The 17,777-nt window shown below is 35.7% G+C and overlaps 1 protein-coding gene across 1 annotated transcript in view; it reads left to right on the plus strand.

Annotated features, from left to right (window-relative positions):
* The first annotated feature begins 2,634 nt into the window (after positions 1–2,634).
* Positions 2,635–17,777, plus strand: part of ETV1 (ETS variant 1) — a 61,068-nt gene continuing 45,925 nt past the window's right edge. Inside the window, exons 1-2 of the mRNA XM_026036251.1 lie at positions 2,635–2,876; positions 12,203–12,256. Of these exons, the coding sequence (XP_025892036.1) occupies positions 2,816–2,876; positions 12,203–12,256 (115 nt within the window). The 5' untranslated portion in view covers positions 2,635–2,815. The remainder of the gene's footprint in view (positions 2,877–12,202; positions 12,257–17,777) is intronic.

Genomic DNA, 17,777 nt, shown 5'->3' on the forward strand with positions numbered 1-17,777 from the left:
ATTTTGCAGACAATTTTACAAGTAACACTGGGAAACAAAGCAGTCTATTATTATCCCCTCATATTTGGGTTCTCCTGCTTAGCTTATGCAGAGGGGATTTATGTGCTATTGTGTAGGTTTGTGTACTTTAGATGCTAAAAATACATGGTTGGGGTTGTGTGGCTGCTTGAGCACAACACATACGTCGCTGTGCAAATAGATGGCTACACAGACTGATAGAAATGTGTTGCAYTTAGATACAGGAATCTTGTGGCGAATATTAGGTGCTCAGCAAAATCTTTTGCTAGAAACTGTATGTAGTGATTAAGAATAGAGGTTCTAAGATGATCATTTCCCTGTTGGAAAATGTAAAGAATTTATGCAGGCTTTGAATATATATTTTTTATTTGATTTTTAAAAACTCAGATTTCTAAAGTAACTGATCTTTCCTGTTTATAGAATCCGCGTGGGAGAAACTGTAATGAGAGACCGACAAATGTCAGGAAAAGAAAATTCATTAACAGAGACCTGGCTCATGATTCAGAAGGTGAGGGCTTGTTTCTTCCCCTCGCTGTGACCCCCTCCCCCTCTTTTTTTTTTTTTTACTCACTAATGCAGAGAAGCTTTCTGAGAGCTCTTTATTTATTTATTTTGGAGATATATTTATCTAGATCAATTAGAATAAACAAGACAAGAGAATTGCATTTACAGTTGCAAAACATAGTGGCAAAAGCTGAAGTTGCTAGTTCTTCCTTGAATTATCCTGTTGCATTTTAGGCATTGCTGCCCATGTTGGCACATAGATGTCATGAGCTGAGGCAGAGATTTGCAATCTTGGGATGCACCTGGCTTTCTCACCTTCAGGCCTTAAAAGATTCAGGACTTTCCCTGTTCCTCTGGACTTTTAGCATTCCTTTCCCTCCGCCCCGCTCCCCACTGTTTTTAAGTGCACTGGTGGTAGCAGAGGTGAGAATGCTAGTGTTTCAACTCTTATTTTTCATTGCAGTTTTGCAGCAGAATTCGGAGCCAAGCTCCAGGGTTCTAGTAACCTGTTTCCATTGCTGTAACATTGGTGGGGATAAAAATCCTGAGGAAGGTGCTTATGAGTGTCTAGAGTGGAAGAAGTTTAGAAGGGCCAAAGGTTTGTAAGCTGCTCTGTCAGTAGCTACTTACATGATTCAGGCTTGTAAACTATAGTGTTGCAGTAACTGTAACACTTCTTTAGGTTACAGGGTCAGTATATACTTACTTTCCTACTGTAAGCCCTGTGTACTTACAGGGGTCTAGAATTTACATAAATCTTAACAGAGTAAGATGAAGATGTGTTGATATGCTTTTCAAAATCCCTACAAATTTGTTTGGAAAAGTTTATTCTAATATAGTTTGCAAGAAAGCAACTCTCTGTCTTTTCAGGTAAATGATTCCCTGACACAAATATGAGATATCAGTCCAACAGATAAATGAATAGCTTCTGTCATTTAGGTTTATGTAAATAGTTATCTGTCAGCATTCGTAAAAGAGGAAATCTCTCTCAAAATATAGTAAATTAAAAATAAGCCATTCGCCTGTTCAAACATCCTACTTAGTCTTAGTTGTCCGTAAACAAAATTTTTCATAACCGAGTTTCTGAGCTTTGCAAATGAGCCAGACTCTCCTCCGGTTTGCACCCATTATGTGCAATTGATTTCAGTGAATTGCAGAAGTGCTGCTGTGAAATTCAGTCCATGGAGAAAGTGGTTTCACTTTAAAGAATTGCAGTGAGCACAGTGTAGAGAAACTAGTGGTGATTCTCTTGTGGTGCACACTAAAACATAAGGGGAAGTGCATACRATCTGCTATTTCTCTTTGCTCCTGCAGCACCTGCGGTCTTGCTTCAAAATTTTGATATGATAGTTATGACCCTGCTAATAAGGAGTATACAGTTTTTGCTCAGGCAAACTGAGCAAAACTTCCACTGAGGTCTGAGACAGATCTGTTTTAGCAGATATTAGAGAAGGAGGCCTATATTATATAAGAAATAGCTCACCTGTATGAGAAAGTGTAATTTTAAACTTACGTTGATCAATAAGTATTTTATACTTGGGAACAGTGTTAAGAATCTAGCTTTTATTTCAAGAGTTGATTAAATTATGCCCTTTTTGTACAAACTGATGTAGAAAAAAATTATTAACTGCAGTCTGTATCTAGTTTTGTCTGTGCATTTGACTACCAAAATATAATTCACAGAAATTGTTCTTCAGGAAAAATACATTTTGAGCATGTTTTAACCTTAGGGAGGGAGTAAAGGTGGCAGTCTTTTATCCGTGTTTTCATCTTTTTGCAGAACTCTTTCAAGATCTGAGCCAATTACAGGAGACATGGCTTGCAGAAGGTAAGGGGGGGGTGGGGGGGAAACTGCTTGTAAAAAGAGAAGAAACAACTCTGGAGGAAAAAAAAAAGTCCTGAACTTGCTGTCTTAATGTTCAGCCCAATTAATTGAGCTCTAAAAGAGCCACCTCATGTGTCATGCATACATTAGAGCCTCTGATGAGTTTGTCTTTGGGGACTCTGGGGCTGCTCTACCCAGTGTCATCACAAATTACCAGGAGAAATTGCTTCCAGCTCACAATCACATCTGCTTTTGGCAAGAACTAATGCACCAAGACTTCAAGTTCTAAGCCTCTGTTCAGATTTTAATTGCAATTGATCAGGTTTATATTATTGTACCTCGAGAGACTACATACAGCCAGAACTGGGCTTGCTGTTTCCTTTAGAGCAGCACATATAATTATTTGGTGTTCTGGTGGAGTACTTTTCTGATGGCAGAAATTAGTTTCTCTGGGTTCATCGGGACGGGATGCTTCAAGATTTAAGTGCGAGTGTCTTCTTTCCACCTTGTTCACAACACAGAACTTTAGGTGTGTATGGAATCCTTAAGAAATATTATTATTTTTTTGAATTCTTTCTGTAATTTGCATGTTAATCTTTTTTTCATATTTGTTGTAAGATTGTGTATTGGGTTATTAGAAAAGAGACTTTTTTTAAGCTTGCTTTTTTTTTTTTCTAAGTATTTCAAATAATCTTTTGGAATATATCTTACTTACTGCAGAAATCTGAATTTAGAATAGATAGTGAAGGATTCACAAAAAAGAAGAGCTGCTGCTGCAGGAGAACTTTAAGAAAATGCAAAGGAGCTTTCTGCTTGTGAAAGTGTATTTATTCACTTCAGCAATATTTTCTGATAATTTTTCCTCCTAGATATTTATAACATTGTATGTTTTGAGCGTAAAGATTCTAATGCCTTATCTGAGTTTAATATACTTCAGGTTGAAATTTTAATGTCAACTTTTGCATTGAAGTAAACATTATATTTTGATTCCCGATTTCTGCAAATTTGTCCTGCCTCAGATGAATTTGTTTTAATTTATATCGTGTACCGGACTATCCACAGTTGTTTATAGAATAGATACTCTGCTCCTTGAGAAAGGAGAGATGTTGGGGTGAACTGCTTGCTGCTGCTTTTTATAGAAAGAAGGAAAGATTGCTGGTGACTGCTTGTCTACATACTGATTTTTTTTTATATATAGTTTTTTATGTAGTTAGTGAAATCTTCAAGCTATAAATAAATTGCAGAGTTTTGTTAATTTTGCTGACAGTTTTATTCCCCTAGTATTATTTTTAGCAGGTAGTAATTCTGTGTATAATCCAAACTGTCCCTTTAAATAATGGAACAGAGATTGTAATATTTGTGAATAAATATGATGCTTTTCCAGTCACTGAAAACAGTATGTCCTGCAACAAGATTTTTTTCATATAATATAATGATCAAATAGAATTGTCACTATTTCCCTATGACAATTTTACTCAGAATCTCTTACTTTGTTTTGTTTCACTCAATTCTAACAAACCAGAAGAATATATAGAATATTTTTCATTAGATGATATTTTTTTGATGGAAAGGAAAACTTTTAGCTTGGTTGATCACTGTAATGCCTATTTTTGTTTCTGAAAATCATTAGATTTCTTTGATGTTTAGTCAGAAAAGAACTGACAGATTCATAATGTATGTGCAGATAATGTAAGATTAAATAATGATATGGAATTTAAAATTAATCATTTCTGTAGGTATATAAGTAATAGCCATTTTTATTCTAGTGCCACTGTGCTTATTTCAGACTTGGATGAAATCTTTGAAATCTTTTTTCTTTGCTTTAACTGAGTCTACATCACTTGATAAATTTAGATTTGAGAGAGAAAGGTGTCTAATCCTGTATCAGTTAGGTGGAGAAACCTTTTCACATTGCATTTTCTTAAAATGCAGATGGCATCACCTGGTAAGTATTTAAAATGGGAAAGAAACTCTGTCTTTTTGTATGGCAGAGGGTAATAAAGCTGCAGCATTTTATAATTATAATTTTTCAGTTTGTTAACACTAAATAATACAAACTTTCCCATGTTCCTGAAATACTTTTTTCTTAAAAGAATTTATTTGCTTCAGGCCACACCRTGGTTTTAAGTTTCTGTAAAAAACAAACTTTATATAGCCTTTTTTAAAGGCTAAACTAAAACTGAAATAAAAAGTCAAGATGAGAAAAATCAAATATTGATCTATTAACTTGAACCTTTCTTTCTAATTAACTCCTTCCCCCTGAAACACACTTTAAAGTAGTCTCTGGTATAGTGGTATTGAAGAATATTGAAGCTTTGCTGAAAGGTCTAAATGGGTGAATTTAGCCAGGAAACCGATTTTGAAATCGCACTTGTTTACCCATTGCTAGATGTGTCCCTTTATGTTCTTCTGGACCTTCGTAGGCTAGAAGTTTGCCAATTTGGCAGCATCAGTAATGTTTACATATTTCTTTTCATAATGCTCTGGAGCCAGGGAAATGACCATGAAATCTTAAAACATCTTGACCCTTTTTAAGARAAGCGGTGGCAGCTGACCAGGTTTCTCCCACGAGTTCAGATCCCTACTGGGGAGTAACCAGGTCAAAAATCTACTTATTACTTGGGAGAAGAAAGTGAGTTGCATTTTTATTGCACAAAGAATGCTTGCAGAATTTTTGTTGTTGTTGTTTTGCATTTGTTTTGCTTTTCCTGAAGGTATCTTTACTACATGACATATTTTAGCCTGCAGATTTTATAGTTTGAGTCACCTGTGTTCTGCGAAAAGTTGATAGTGAACACGTAAACACAAAAGTGTATTCTTTATTGATTGAAAACAGTAGAAGATTCACATGTATTAAAGAATTAATTCGAAATATAAACAAATCAGTAGCCTCTTTAATATTTTRTTACTTCATAATTAACAAGCTGAATACTACTTGCATAAAACTTCCAAATGTATTCTAGATTCATACTGGATTTATTTTCTAAATGAGTTTTACTTTTTACCTTGTGTAGTAGTGCAAGTGTTTAAAAAAAAAAACCAAAAAACTAAATTACTTTGATGCAAAACTTGCTGTAAATTAGGTTCCCTACTGTAAATTGTTATTCAGCATGGAGAATGAATAGATTGTAACTGTTTCCTGATCCCAGTAATTGAAAGTGGCAAGCCTGTAGTAATTTATTTCAACCTTTAAACCTGAAAGGAAATGGTTAAAATTGCCTATTGCTAAGCAAGACAAATATTATTCAGATATCTTTCGTTTTACATTTAAATAACTGGATGGTAACATTTTGTCATGATAATATTATAAAATGACTTTATTGATTCTGTATATTTGGAATTAGATTGGTTTTGGCAGATAGCAATTGTTCAGTGACTTGAAAAGATTGGTTCAAATATTAATCTAATGTTATCTCATCATGGTAGCCGTTACTTCTTATTATGGAACAAAAAGAAGACAGAAAAATTCCTAGCAAGCGAAAGTCACCTGCGCATGGTGGAARCATTCGGGCTTAGGAGAACAACAGATTAACTGCCTCCAAAATCAAATTGTTTATTAAAAGTATCTTTTCCTGATACTAATTCCTCTGTTAGCTTGTTGAAGATATGTAAAAGTCATCAAAGCAAAGATTAATAATGCATTTATGCACAAGATTAGGGGAATAGGTGTTTCCCCTTTCAGATGGTAGTAAAYTTGCAAGTAAAAAGTTATGGTGTTTAGGTGAGAGAATATAGAAATACCTAAGTGACCAGTAACTGGTTTAAAGTAATAGCTACAGGTGACAGATTCATAGATAGAATAAGTAGATAGTTAGGTTAAGTGGCTTCTTAGATAAGTTACCAATGTGAAAAAGTTATTTGCTATCTGGAAAACAAGCAATTTGTCTCAAGTAATTAGTACTCAAGCTTGGGTTGATCTTCAGGAAATAAGTTTTTGATCCCGTCTTCTATAATGAAGCATAACATCGTGATGATATCTGATCCAGTGTTGCCCTCTTCTTTATTCTGTGAATAGGATGTGTAAAGATGAGCAGCTTATAGCTTCCAAGGGAAGGTTTTTAATAAAAGAAAGTACTAGATCTTTAAATATTAGTGTAGTTAGGGTGGCTTTGTTTAAATCAATGAAGCGTAGCAGCTTATACCGTGTAACTAGCTTTGTTCTGCCAGAAACTTGTAAAATTTACTTAGTGCAAGGTAAATGCCATGTAKCCTGCATTCAAGAACTATTAATGAATCTGCATTTTTCTAGCTGCAAAAATAGTCAAGAAAAGATAGCTTAATATCTTAATATTTTCATGACTAGGGTCTGTCTGATGGGCCATATTCTTAAAATGCAGCATAAGGTTTTAAAATTGTGGTATGTAATATAGCAAATAGCTTTTCTTTTTTCTTTCTTTTTCTTGGCCTCTGGTCATTTGAGAGATTTGGCTTCTCAGTCCTTGAAATGCTTGGTCTTTCGTATCTGTGCACAGAAGAATGGAGAAAAGTTATTTTAGGCAAAATGATTTTGTTGGTGGTGTTTAAAAAATAAAAGTGTCCAAAACAAATAAAACCACCAGAAATCTACAAAACCTGAAAGCTTGTACAATAAGGAACTTTTGCTGGAAAGGTAAATGATTTTTATTCAAAATAATAATTTTATTCAAAAGCATAGCGGGATTTGTGGACCATGAGGGATGTAGCTAAATATGAAATGAGAGTKCTCTTTTTATACTGAGTTTTTGCTCATTTTTAGTATAGCATCAAATGAGGAGCAGATTCTGCAAACTCATCTTCATCTTCCTAGGACTTATTCACATAAGGAAGAATTTTGAGATATGGAGCTAGTTTTGAACAGAATTTAAGTTTGTTAGAGCATCTCACTTTATGTTAAAAGGATTGGGGGTTGTTTTGACAGCAGACCCTGTGCTTATGGGAAATATTTTTTTGCATCTTGAAATTTGTCACTCTGTTGCCTTCTGCTACTTTGTTAGAAACAGTTGTTACTATAATAATAATAATAATAATAAAACACAAATACTTAAAATTCATACTTTTTTTTCAGATACTCAGGACTGACAATCCAGCAAAACTCAGCTGGCTCATTACTTCTGTGGCCCAAAGTTTTATTTAAGAGCAAGTCAAAACACTGCTGTTCATATATAGTTTCCTGTCGATTTCAAYTGAATAAATCTTTGATATTTTAAAACAAATTGCTCTTGGCTCAGAGTGAAGCTTGAGGTCAGAGAACACAGYAACATAGGAAATGGTGAGATGCCCAAAATAAAGCTCTGGAGCGAGGCAAGGAGGCGTGCAGCTTGTTTTTCTGGAAAGATCCTGCTTTTTGACAGGAACACCTTTTCTCAGAGTGCAGCGGAGCTTTTGGAAGCAGAGGGAGAAGGAAGAGTTAAATATAAGCCCTTTTCAGCTTGCTTGACTTTTCATTTATTAAATAATGTTCCGCAGCAGGTCTGTGCTACATCTTGAGACAAAGCAGTGAAATCAGTGTGTTTATACCTAAAGTTCAAGTTTACTTTGCTGTAGCTTTCTGGAAGGGTGTGACATGAAAAGCTTGTGGTTGGGGCCACATGGTTCATGCTGGACTGTGTTTTTGTGAATGGAGGCAGAACTCCAGTTCTGACTGCTTGTCTTGAGGAATTGCTTAGGAGATCAGCTGTCTCATTCACTGGCAGAAAGAATGACTCATACATCTTCTGCCTTGTTTGGCTCCAGGTCATTGTTACAGTGGATAGAGCTGGTTTTAATCAAATATTAACTCCTTTTGTCCTGGATGCTTCTAACTGGTGACTTTTTATTTTTGTCTTGCAGCATGCTAAGGGTCCCTAGTTTTAAACTTTTTTTTTTTTTTTTTTTAGTTTGTTTTTCTGAATTGCTTTCTGTTTTGGATATATGCCCTCAGTGTTCAGTTTTTTAGAGGCTTTTAAAAGCTCCTGGAAACTACAGACAGGTATGAAGTATTTTTCTGCTTTGAACATTTCCTTTTGGCAAATTAATTTTTAACTGAGTGAGCCATGAAGCTGTAAAATCTAAACATACACATTCTCAAGAACATAGTTAACAATTTTGCCCACTCCTGAAATCCTCTTGAGAATCGGGAGAAAAAGAAAACTTTTGGCAATAATGTAGACAGGGCTGGATAGTTCATGGTGCAGATGTTGTCCACTTCAGGAGTCAGAGACTTGACGGCTATGAATGTAGAATGAACTATAGAGCTGCTTCTGCTATTAGCAGTAAAAGCCACGCGCTTAATATCCTTGAAAACCTTTTATTAGTCTTTTGGTGTATACTTCCTTTCTCAACCCCCCATAACTAAATAGCTCAGGGAATATTCTCAGTCAGATGATCATTTCAGATAGTTTTTCCAATATACTTCTGAATGGCAAAGTAAAAAAAGTTTTGGTGATTTATGCAATATGTCTTGTGTTGAGTATGTTAACAGAAGACCAATGAAGATTTTATGGCAGATTTGCTGAATTGTAGTATCTGTGACTAAAAGAAAAGAGGGAACGAATGACATGCATATATAAATGTGCAGGCAGTTGCAGCAGTCCAAGTTACAGTTTCCTTTCACAAATGTGAATTAAAAATTCTCTGCTCTCCTGCCTGCTTGTTTAATTTGCTATAAAGGCTGTCACTAATTACCCCAGCTCGGGGTACCAAAGCCCTCTTCTCTTTGAGTCATAATCTACCCACACCATTTGCCTTCTCGCAGCAAGATCCTGGAGGAAGAATTCTGTATATTGAGCTGATCATTGCTACAGTATAAACGTGTGTGAGCTGCAATTCTCTTAGTTTGAAAATAATGCCAGGTTAAATGAAGGAATAAAGTAATGGTTTTGAGTTACCATCCCTTAACATTAAAACAGTCCTGTTAATTTCTCTGTATAGGCTTCTGGGATCATTTTGAAGGTTCTGATGCTTTTAAAATAGATTTGAGTAGGAAATGTATGTTCCTAGGTTTAACATTTAGGTATTACTCTTTGCTTTGTTTTGTTTATAATTTGGCAGGGTTCTAAATATTTCTTAGCTTGCTATATTCCTTTTGCTATGGAGGCTTTTAAGATTAGGTCAATATTGTATTCAARATATGTCTTGATGCTAATCTTCACCTGTTTTCAAGAGTACTGACGCAGATATGCCTTGGGCTTCATTAAACATGTCCATATGCATTCTGGGGATCCATAAAATTAAAAATATTTTTCTTGTTTATGCCATACCAAATCACTGCTAATTCCAGCGGCTCTAAAGAAACCTACTGGTTTTGCGCGAATATTCAACTGGATGTCTACAATTCTTTTTCTCATTCTTTGACAGGAAAAACAATTAGGACTAGAGAAAACAAAGGCCCCTGTTTGTAATAATATGTACATAAATCCGCATAACTTTTTTTTTTTGAGAGAGAGAGAGAGAGAGAGAGGGGGAGAACATGGGGTAGGGATGGTGCAAATTGTTTTGTTTCTCTCTAAGGTAGATAAACTGATAAAACTAGAATAAAACAATGGAATAAAGAAGTCCAGCACTTTAAGTATGCTCTAGAAAGTTATACAAAATTGCTGTCCTAATTCTGCATTTACTAAATGTAGCTTCCTCGTTTCAACATCAGGCTTTTTATTTTGTTTTTTCTGTATTTTTTTTTATTTTTTCAAATGTCCTTGTTTCATTAATGAACCCTTTTATTTTATATATAGATATATAAATATATGTATGTATATATAACCTCCTTGCATATGAAAGTGATAGCTTAAGGAAAATGCGTAAGATGTGCCTTTTGTAAATGAGAAATTATTTGGTGGATTTCCTTGAGTTCCTTACGTACTCATAAACCATCCAAAAACAATTGGAAATGCAAGAAATACTTAGGAATAGCTTATTAACTGAGACATTGCTTTCATAATTGGAATCTTCTTGACAGTTGAATATTTTCCATTTTTGTAGGGAAAATGCTCAACRTTTGCATGCAGTGAATTGCATGAAAGGTCAGAAACTTAAGAGTGCTGGTATTTGGGCTCATATTGTTYCAGAGTTCATTTCTGGTAAAAGTGCTGTGGTTTCTCTGAAGGAAAGAGAAATGTAACGAGTCGAAAATAATAGAAATATTTGGTTGTTAAAATATGTTTTATACAGCTTTAGACTTTAAAGGCACTAACATGTCCTCAGAGATGCTGGTTTCTCAAAAGTGTAGATTACTGTATTTTTTTTTTTTAACAAAACAGGACAAAATCTATGTATTTTTCTCTGAGAAATGTTAATTCTCATTATATGCTTATCTTATTTACACTTTTGTTAAAATCCATATTGGGAGGTTTCCCAAGGTCTTTAAGGGAATTTACTATAATTAAGATATTAGGATTGTTTTTTTTAAAAAAAATTGTTTTAAAAGAACAGAGAATTTTTTTAGTATAGTGAGCCTAATTTTGAACTCTTTACCCAAGAAGAAAAGTGAAATCATTAGAAATATTTCCTGAATACAGAGTGAAGATCTGGACAATGACAAATACTGTAGTACACATTCAGAATAAATGTAATTATAATTAAATATGCATTCTTCATTCAAGCAGATTCTATTGAAACTAGTAGAAGTTGCACATGCGTACAGGTAAACATACGTTTAGTGCTTCCTAATCTGGCAAGTGTTCTGAAAGCTTTTAAAGTTATATTTCATCATTTCACATATTTAATGGTTTGATAGTTGCTGTTTCGATAAATGATTATATAACCTCTTGAATCTTGTTGGGTAACCAGATCATGACAGATGTTAACTTTTAATTAAAGACATATGAATTATTTGCTTGCCTTTAGACAAGACCTGTGTAAATTAAAATATTTTCAAACAGAGAGTGTTATGTAGCTTTGCTGCACTGATTCTGGTTAGCACATGTTGACGAAAAGATGATAAAGTTCAGTCACGGTAAGCCTGATCTCTCTTAGGATATAGCCAGAACTAGTTGTTCTCTGATGATGCCTCTTCTTAGCATCGTGTTCTGCAATTATTCATCTGTATTCACCTACACTGATAGTGTGTGTTCAGTAGCGTTTCAGCTTAAATACTTTAAATGAGTCATCAGCACCGTACTAGAGATGGCTAATGTCCTGGGTATCCCATGAAAGGGAACTGTGGTGCAACAGAACCAAATTATGTCTCAGCAGCCCTTGTGTTTTATAGTGCAGATGTGAAATGAGAGTTTCCTGAGAGCMAAAAATAGTATTTCCAAAGAGCAGAAATGATCTTACGCAAGGTGCATGGATATTAATAATGATTCTTGCTTTAAGTAAATAATTTTTTTGAGTGTGTCTGAAATGTCACCATTGAAACATGAATTCTCTGGTCTGGTGAAACAATGCTTTATGAGTAACTAAAATAATAACAAAATGACAACAACAAAAACCCTTTAGTGATTTGGCTGACTGCCATGCAAAATCGCGATCGTCCGCAAGTCCACCGAAGATGCGGTAGTTTGGGGTTAAAGATGTGCAAGTGTTAAACACTGGGGTTTGTTCTTACGCAGCGATGCCCTGTGAGGGATTGTAGAGGACAGTGTCTGGCAGGGCCATGGGGACCCTTGTGCCCCTGGAAGGAGCAGGGTCCCTCGCTGCCCCTCACCAGGGTCCTCTGCATGCTGAACCGCACAGGCAGCTTCATCCCAGCACTTAGCTCATGCCAAAATGAGTCTCCTGCCCTGTTTCCATACCCCATAATGAGAATAAAATCCTAGCCTTAATCTTGGCTGTGCTTCACATTAAGCACCAGAGTCTTTATTTGTGCTTTAATGGCTTCTTTTAATTCTTTCCTCATTTTCTTTCTTTTTTTTTTTTTTTGTTTTGTTTGTTTGTTTTTGTTTTGTTTCCTTTCTTCAGCTCAGGTACCTGACAATGACGAGCAGTTTGTGCCAGACTATCAGGCTGAAAGTTGTAAGTATAGTATGAAACATCGCTTACTTTTTTTTAAAAAAGATAAATCTCAATATATGGATGTTTGGGGTATTTGTGTTTACTGTTTATGGCTGTAACCTGCTGTCCTTTTGCTGCTTGGTGGCGTTGTCAAGAGAAATAGATAAAGCAAGTGTTATTTTGAAGTGCACCCATCACGGGTGGCTTTGGGTGAAGGTATAACCTGTAGCAGGGGTCTCTTCCCATTCCCGCTGCTCATCTCCCCCATCCCTGGGAAAGCAAGGGTGCTCTGTGGAGGTGCCAGGCCTTCCTCCATCTGCAGAGCAGGAGGAGAAGGTGAGCACGGGACAGAGGCAGGTACTGTGAGGCACAGAGGACAAGCCCCTTGAGCTGAAATCAAGCTCTTCAGGAGGCTTTATTAAGAATTTTATCCATAAAACTAGTCGAATRCAGCCCCTGCTGAAGCATTTTAGGTCATTTTAGGAAATGTTGTGCTGTTTAGTAAGTGCTTTTCAAGCAAATCTCCCTTTGGATTAATGGGAGAAAGCAGGAATGATGTTAAGCTGAATGCTCTGTGTTACATTGTTTGCTACTCTACTTAACATATGCCAGAAATTTTTTTAACCTGTACCCCTGAAATCTTGCCCTTATCTGCTAAAATGCTACTACAGTGCTAAACCCTGGCTTCCCTTTGATGTRCTTGCTGTTCTGTGGTTTTGACTTGTTGCAAAGGCGTAGTGAAGAAATGGGATTGCAAACATTTTATGACCAAGTCACAGACTTCTCACAGCTCCCGTAGGTATCTTTCTTCCTCGCAACTAAGCTCTTGATCATCAGAGGTCTCTTCTAGACAGTGCCTGCTGATTGTGGCAGAGCGCAAGGTAGCTTTTCCATTTCGCTAAATAAATTAATATCTATCCTATCAAAGTGAATTATTGCAGCTCACTAAATCAGGTGCCTGTTAAATACAGCATTCATGTATYGAAATGTTGGAATTAAAATTAGGGAGATTAGAAAAAGATACATTAAAATAGTTTTTAACCCATGAAACAAATTCAGAGTTGTTTATTTTCCATATAAATTTTGGAGGATTTTCACAATTATTTAAAAACTGTTTTAAAAGAACTTACTAAGAGAATATATGACAACATTTTAGGAAAACGGAAGGTTTTATTTTTTGTTCTATTTTATATAACTTWTCTCTGGACACTTATAGTTTACCAGCACAAAAACAATTTATTTTTGACTTTTCTCTACTAGTCCTTGTGCATATACTAATGAGCATTTATGGAATAATGGTCACTTTTAAAATTGCTCTTTGTAAGAATCTTTTTCACTTTTGGATTCATAGACAAAGCTTTGTATTACAATAGGAAAGCCAAAATGGTTCTATAAATTGAAAAATAAATCTCTTTATGTATGGAGCTGTGTCCAGATATAGTCATGTATGCATATGTCTTTTGTGTAAGAGTACAAAATCCATTTGGGGCTTCTATTAACCCACAATTATCGTTACACAACAAGTCAATGATTCTTGGAAAATAATTTGTGAACTGTGAATGAAAAGGCCCATTGAAGCTTGTCATTGCTTTTGGTGATAAAGAAATTCTCCTAACATGGCTATTTTATTAATGCTGCTGCATTTCAAAGTTCCTTAGCCACAGCTTACACAGTATTATCAAAGGAACATTTATTTCTTCATTTCAGTTGCTTTCTTTATCTTAAGTAAAGGTCAGGAGAGCTTCCTGGAGAGTTACTCTGGCAAAGGTTATGGAGTTTCAGATATATACTTGGATATAATGTATGTAGCTGTGGGCTCTATGAACCTGGAACGGAGATCAACATAACCAAAGCCACAGGGAAATTACTGTTGCAGAAGTGCCACAATTGTGACTGTTTTCTCTAGGATCCAGACCTGCCTTCAAACTGTATTATAATTACTCACTATATATAATCTTTAAGTCCATATATAGTGCTTGCCCTATTACTTGGCAGCTGCCTTGCAGGAGTGATTTTGTTTTTTTTTTCTTTTCTCGTTTGTTTGATTTTTGTCTTACGTGGGAGAGGATGGGCCAGCCTTCAATGCAAAGATTCAGTGGTTAATGCACATAATGGAGTAGAAAAAAGGTAGCGAAGGGCAGAAGTGAAGCCAGTGAAGGAGGTTGCTGTCTAGTCCACAGGCAACCACGCTGTGGTTCGCCTGCATTTTTGGTGCACTTTACTTCTCTGACCTTGTTTGAATTTCCTGAACAAAGCTTGTTTATGGAGCACTATACGAATAGGGGAGTGTGTGTGCCTGTAATTCACAGAATATACAAAGAAGTCCCAAGTTTTCCCTGAAATAGTTACAGCCTACAGTCCAGGTGCAAAAAATCAGCAAAGTTTTATTTTTAGCTTTGTTCCTTCAGAAATGGTGTTTAAAACTAAATTAGATGGTCTTGTGGTCGTGATACGTAAAGCATGGAAAGAAGTTGTACGAGGTACTGCTATCAGTAACAGTGCTGGGAAGCTGTGGTTGAAACCTTCTCACCTAGAAATCAGCAGATTAGTCATCTCTTGAAGTGAAGGTGTGGAAAAGAGTGGAGGAACTGGTATTTCAAAGAACATGTTCTGTGTCCTAGTGCTGCGCAGGATTAAATGTCCCTTACAGAGTAGTGAGTTCTGCCTTTCTTTTCTGTAATAATGACTTCAACTAGTGAAACAGCGCTGGTATTAGTAACTAGGGGAAACATTTAGTTTAGATTAGATATAGAGTCCATTTTATCCACTTAGGGATTTAACTTCAAAGCTAGCTGGGGACCATGAAAATCTCAATTGTGAGTGTGCTATTAAACTTCAATCAGTTTTAAAAAAAGCAAACATTTTAGATATATATATACATATATTTATAGGTAGGTGTGGGCTTTAGAGACTGTTGGTGAGATCAACAGCTAGCGTAATTTCGTATAATGTTATTGATGTTACTAGATTTATGCATAATTCCATTACTTAGGAATCYAGCGTGTCAAACGCTGCCTTATGCCTTAAGCTTTGGTTTACCTGTTAAAATTTGAATACGTTTTCTTCTTCCATTGTGATCCTTCCTCTCCACACTACTCCCCCAGTAACCTTTGAAATGCATGTGCTTCCCAAACCTTTCTGTTTTGACTCAGCAGTCAAAGGCACATCTTTTTTTCCTTTTTACCGTGCAGTTTTTAACCGTAAGTACCTGTCACAAAGACTCATTTTGTGCTCAGAGTCAGCTGTGTGAAGCGGAGGTAGGAGTTGGCCTGTTATGATGAAATTTGGCAAACAAATCACAATTAGTTTCTGATAACCTTCTGCTTTATGCAACAACTGAACTTGTTCAGTTTGAAGGGAGAAAAATGCGCACCGTGAAGAATTTTTCATCTTGCAATTACACAGGAAAAAATATGACAGCTGCATATTAAATGGTGTAATTCTATTACCCTTTCATCTCCATTCTCTCCAGAGGAAAAAAAAAAAATCCCACGAAGAGAGGGGGGAATCACTTTTGTTGGCATTTACTTGGAAATTCTGTTAGGGATGTTGTTCTGCCCCYGTTTTGAATTGATGTCTGTGTTTGATGCCGCAGCCAGTAGTTTTATAGTAGTAATTCTGCAACTGTGAGGAAAGTTGCTTAAAACAAAAAGCATAAGTGTGTGTGTGTGTATATATATATATATAAAAACATATATCTATATATGTTACATGTAAATAACACTTTCTCCAAGTTCTTATGTAAGATTCCTTAAGTGTTTTTGGTGTCCCTATGAAGACTCTCTTTACTTGTCCAGAAGTATAACTCGGGTTAACTGCCTCAGATAAGGTTCCTATTGTTTCAGGTCCATTTTCATATACTGAGGAGGAGCCAGATCCTGAACTGGCTGTAATCAGTGGCAAGGCTTCCAGATACTGTTAGAACAGCAAGGACTTTTCCAATCTAGGAGTAAAAATGAATTAATTGTTCAGTTTGCTTGAAGTTAATAGCGTTTGAAGTGAAGATTGCTTGCGCCCACTGTATGGATGGTTTCTGTGACAGACACAAGAGGAAGTAGGTAGGATTTGCTGATGTTTAAAAGATGTAGTTGGCAGAGAAAACTAGGTGCTATCAACTGCACGCCGATTTGTAATTCGACCTTGGTGCAGTCGGTTATAAACAGGGATTACCCTGCACCAAACCAGGATGCCTGGTCCTTTAATGGCATAATCATATTTTGGGATTTATTTAATGATTTGCATTAATGTTCATCTGTTCTTTTAGGATTTTTGTTTGTTTTCTCTAAAAAGCAGGCTATTCCATTTAAGATTCTTGCTAAGCTCTTTTTTTTTTTCTTCTATTACTGAATTTCTGCTATTGAGAATTTGTGTTATTTTTTATGCTCCTGATCAGTCTCCTTCCTTTTTTTTTGTCCTTTTGCTCCTGTATTGTTTCTCTGACTATCACAACCTTAACTTAACACTGCCAAGGGGTAAATGTTAATGTTAGACCACAGCTGTTGACAGCAAATTTGGAAGGGCTGGCTGTAAAATCTCCAGTCCTCCGTGTTTGATTAAACTTTAAGATAGGGAAAAAACTTTTTAGCAATAATTTTGTTGCTCAACCTTCAAACCTTCAAGACCTTTATTTATTCTCTTACTTTTNTTTTTTTTTTTCTTCTCCCCTTTCTCCAGGTTTAGCAAATAACTTCTTTCAATGTAGATGCCAGGAGCCTTAAATTATTCAGGGATGTGCTTTTTAGATGCTCTGGCTTGCAATCTTTAAAAGCCTGTTAAAGAGATTCTTTACATAGGCTTCAGGTAGCTGTATTCTTCTGTCATTTTAAATAATGGCTTGGTGTATTTCAAATGCAGTTTAAATGAGGAGAAGCTTTAATATTTATTTACGTGTTTGCAGCCTGCAAAATCCTAGTTGGGCTTTTTTTTGCACTATCAAATGAAAAGTGCTCTGGGTTTTTTTTTTTTTAATTTCTTGTTTTTACCATCTGTGAGTTAAATTTCAAACCTAATTTTACAACTAGAGCAGCACTTCCTACATGTTTTAGTCTAGCAAGTATTGATGTGCAACTGAAAAAAGTTTGTTTTTCATTTATTTTGATCTTTTTTGAAATTTTGTTAAAATACATTGTCCTGATATTTTCTATTTTTTTCTTAAATTCCAATGGACCTACAGAAGTCATAAGGAGGTCTATTGACTGCATATAATTTTATTTATGAGGCAGAATAGTTTAAATTGTCCAGCCGGTAGACATGTTTTGTTAGCAGCCAGCTGCATGCTAATACCAATGTGCCTTTAAATTAAAAGAAAGCAATATATATTTTTTACAATATGTGTGTATGATGGGAATGGCTTTTTTTTTAAGTGTCATTCTACAAGTGTGATACTGCAGGAGGCAGTGCAACAAATACTCTGCAAGGTGGTGCTAGTTTTTCTTAGTGCCAAATTCCCAGAAAGCTTTCCCTTTTAGTGCTTTCTGCTGCAGCTGTGCTTTGTTTCTTGCCACTTGTCTTTAAAGTACTTCCTTTCATAGGTCAAACTTCG

Source organism: Nothoprocta perdicaria, unplaced genomic scaffold (genome assembly GCF_003342845.1).
Source record: "Nothoprocta perdicaria isolate Ctin4 unplaced genomic scaffold, notPer1 scaffold_173, whole genome shotgun sequence".
Lineage (NCBI taxonomy): Eukaryota > Metazoa > Chordata > Aves > Tinamiformes > Tinamidae > Nothoprocta > Nothoprocta perdicaria.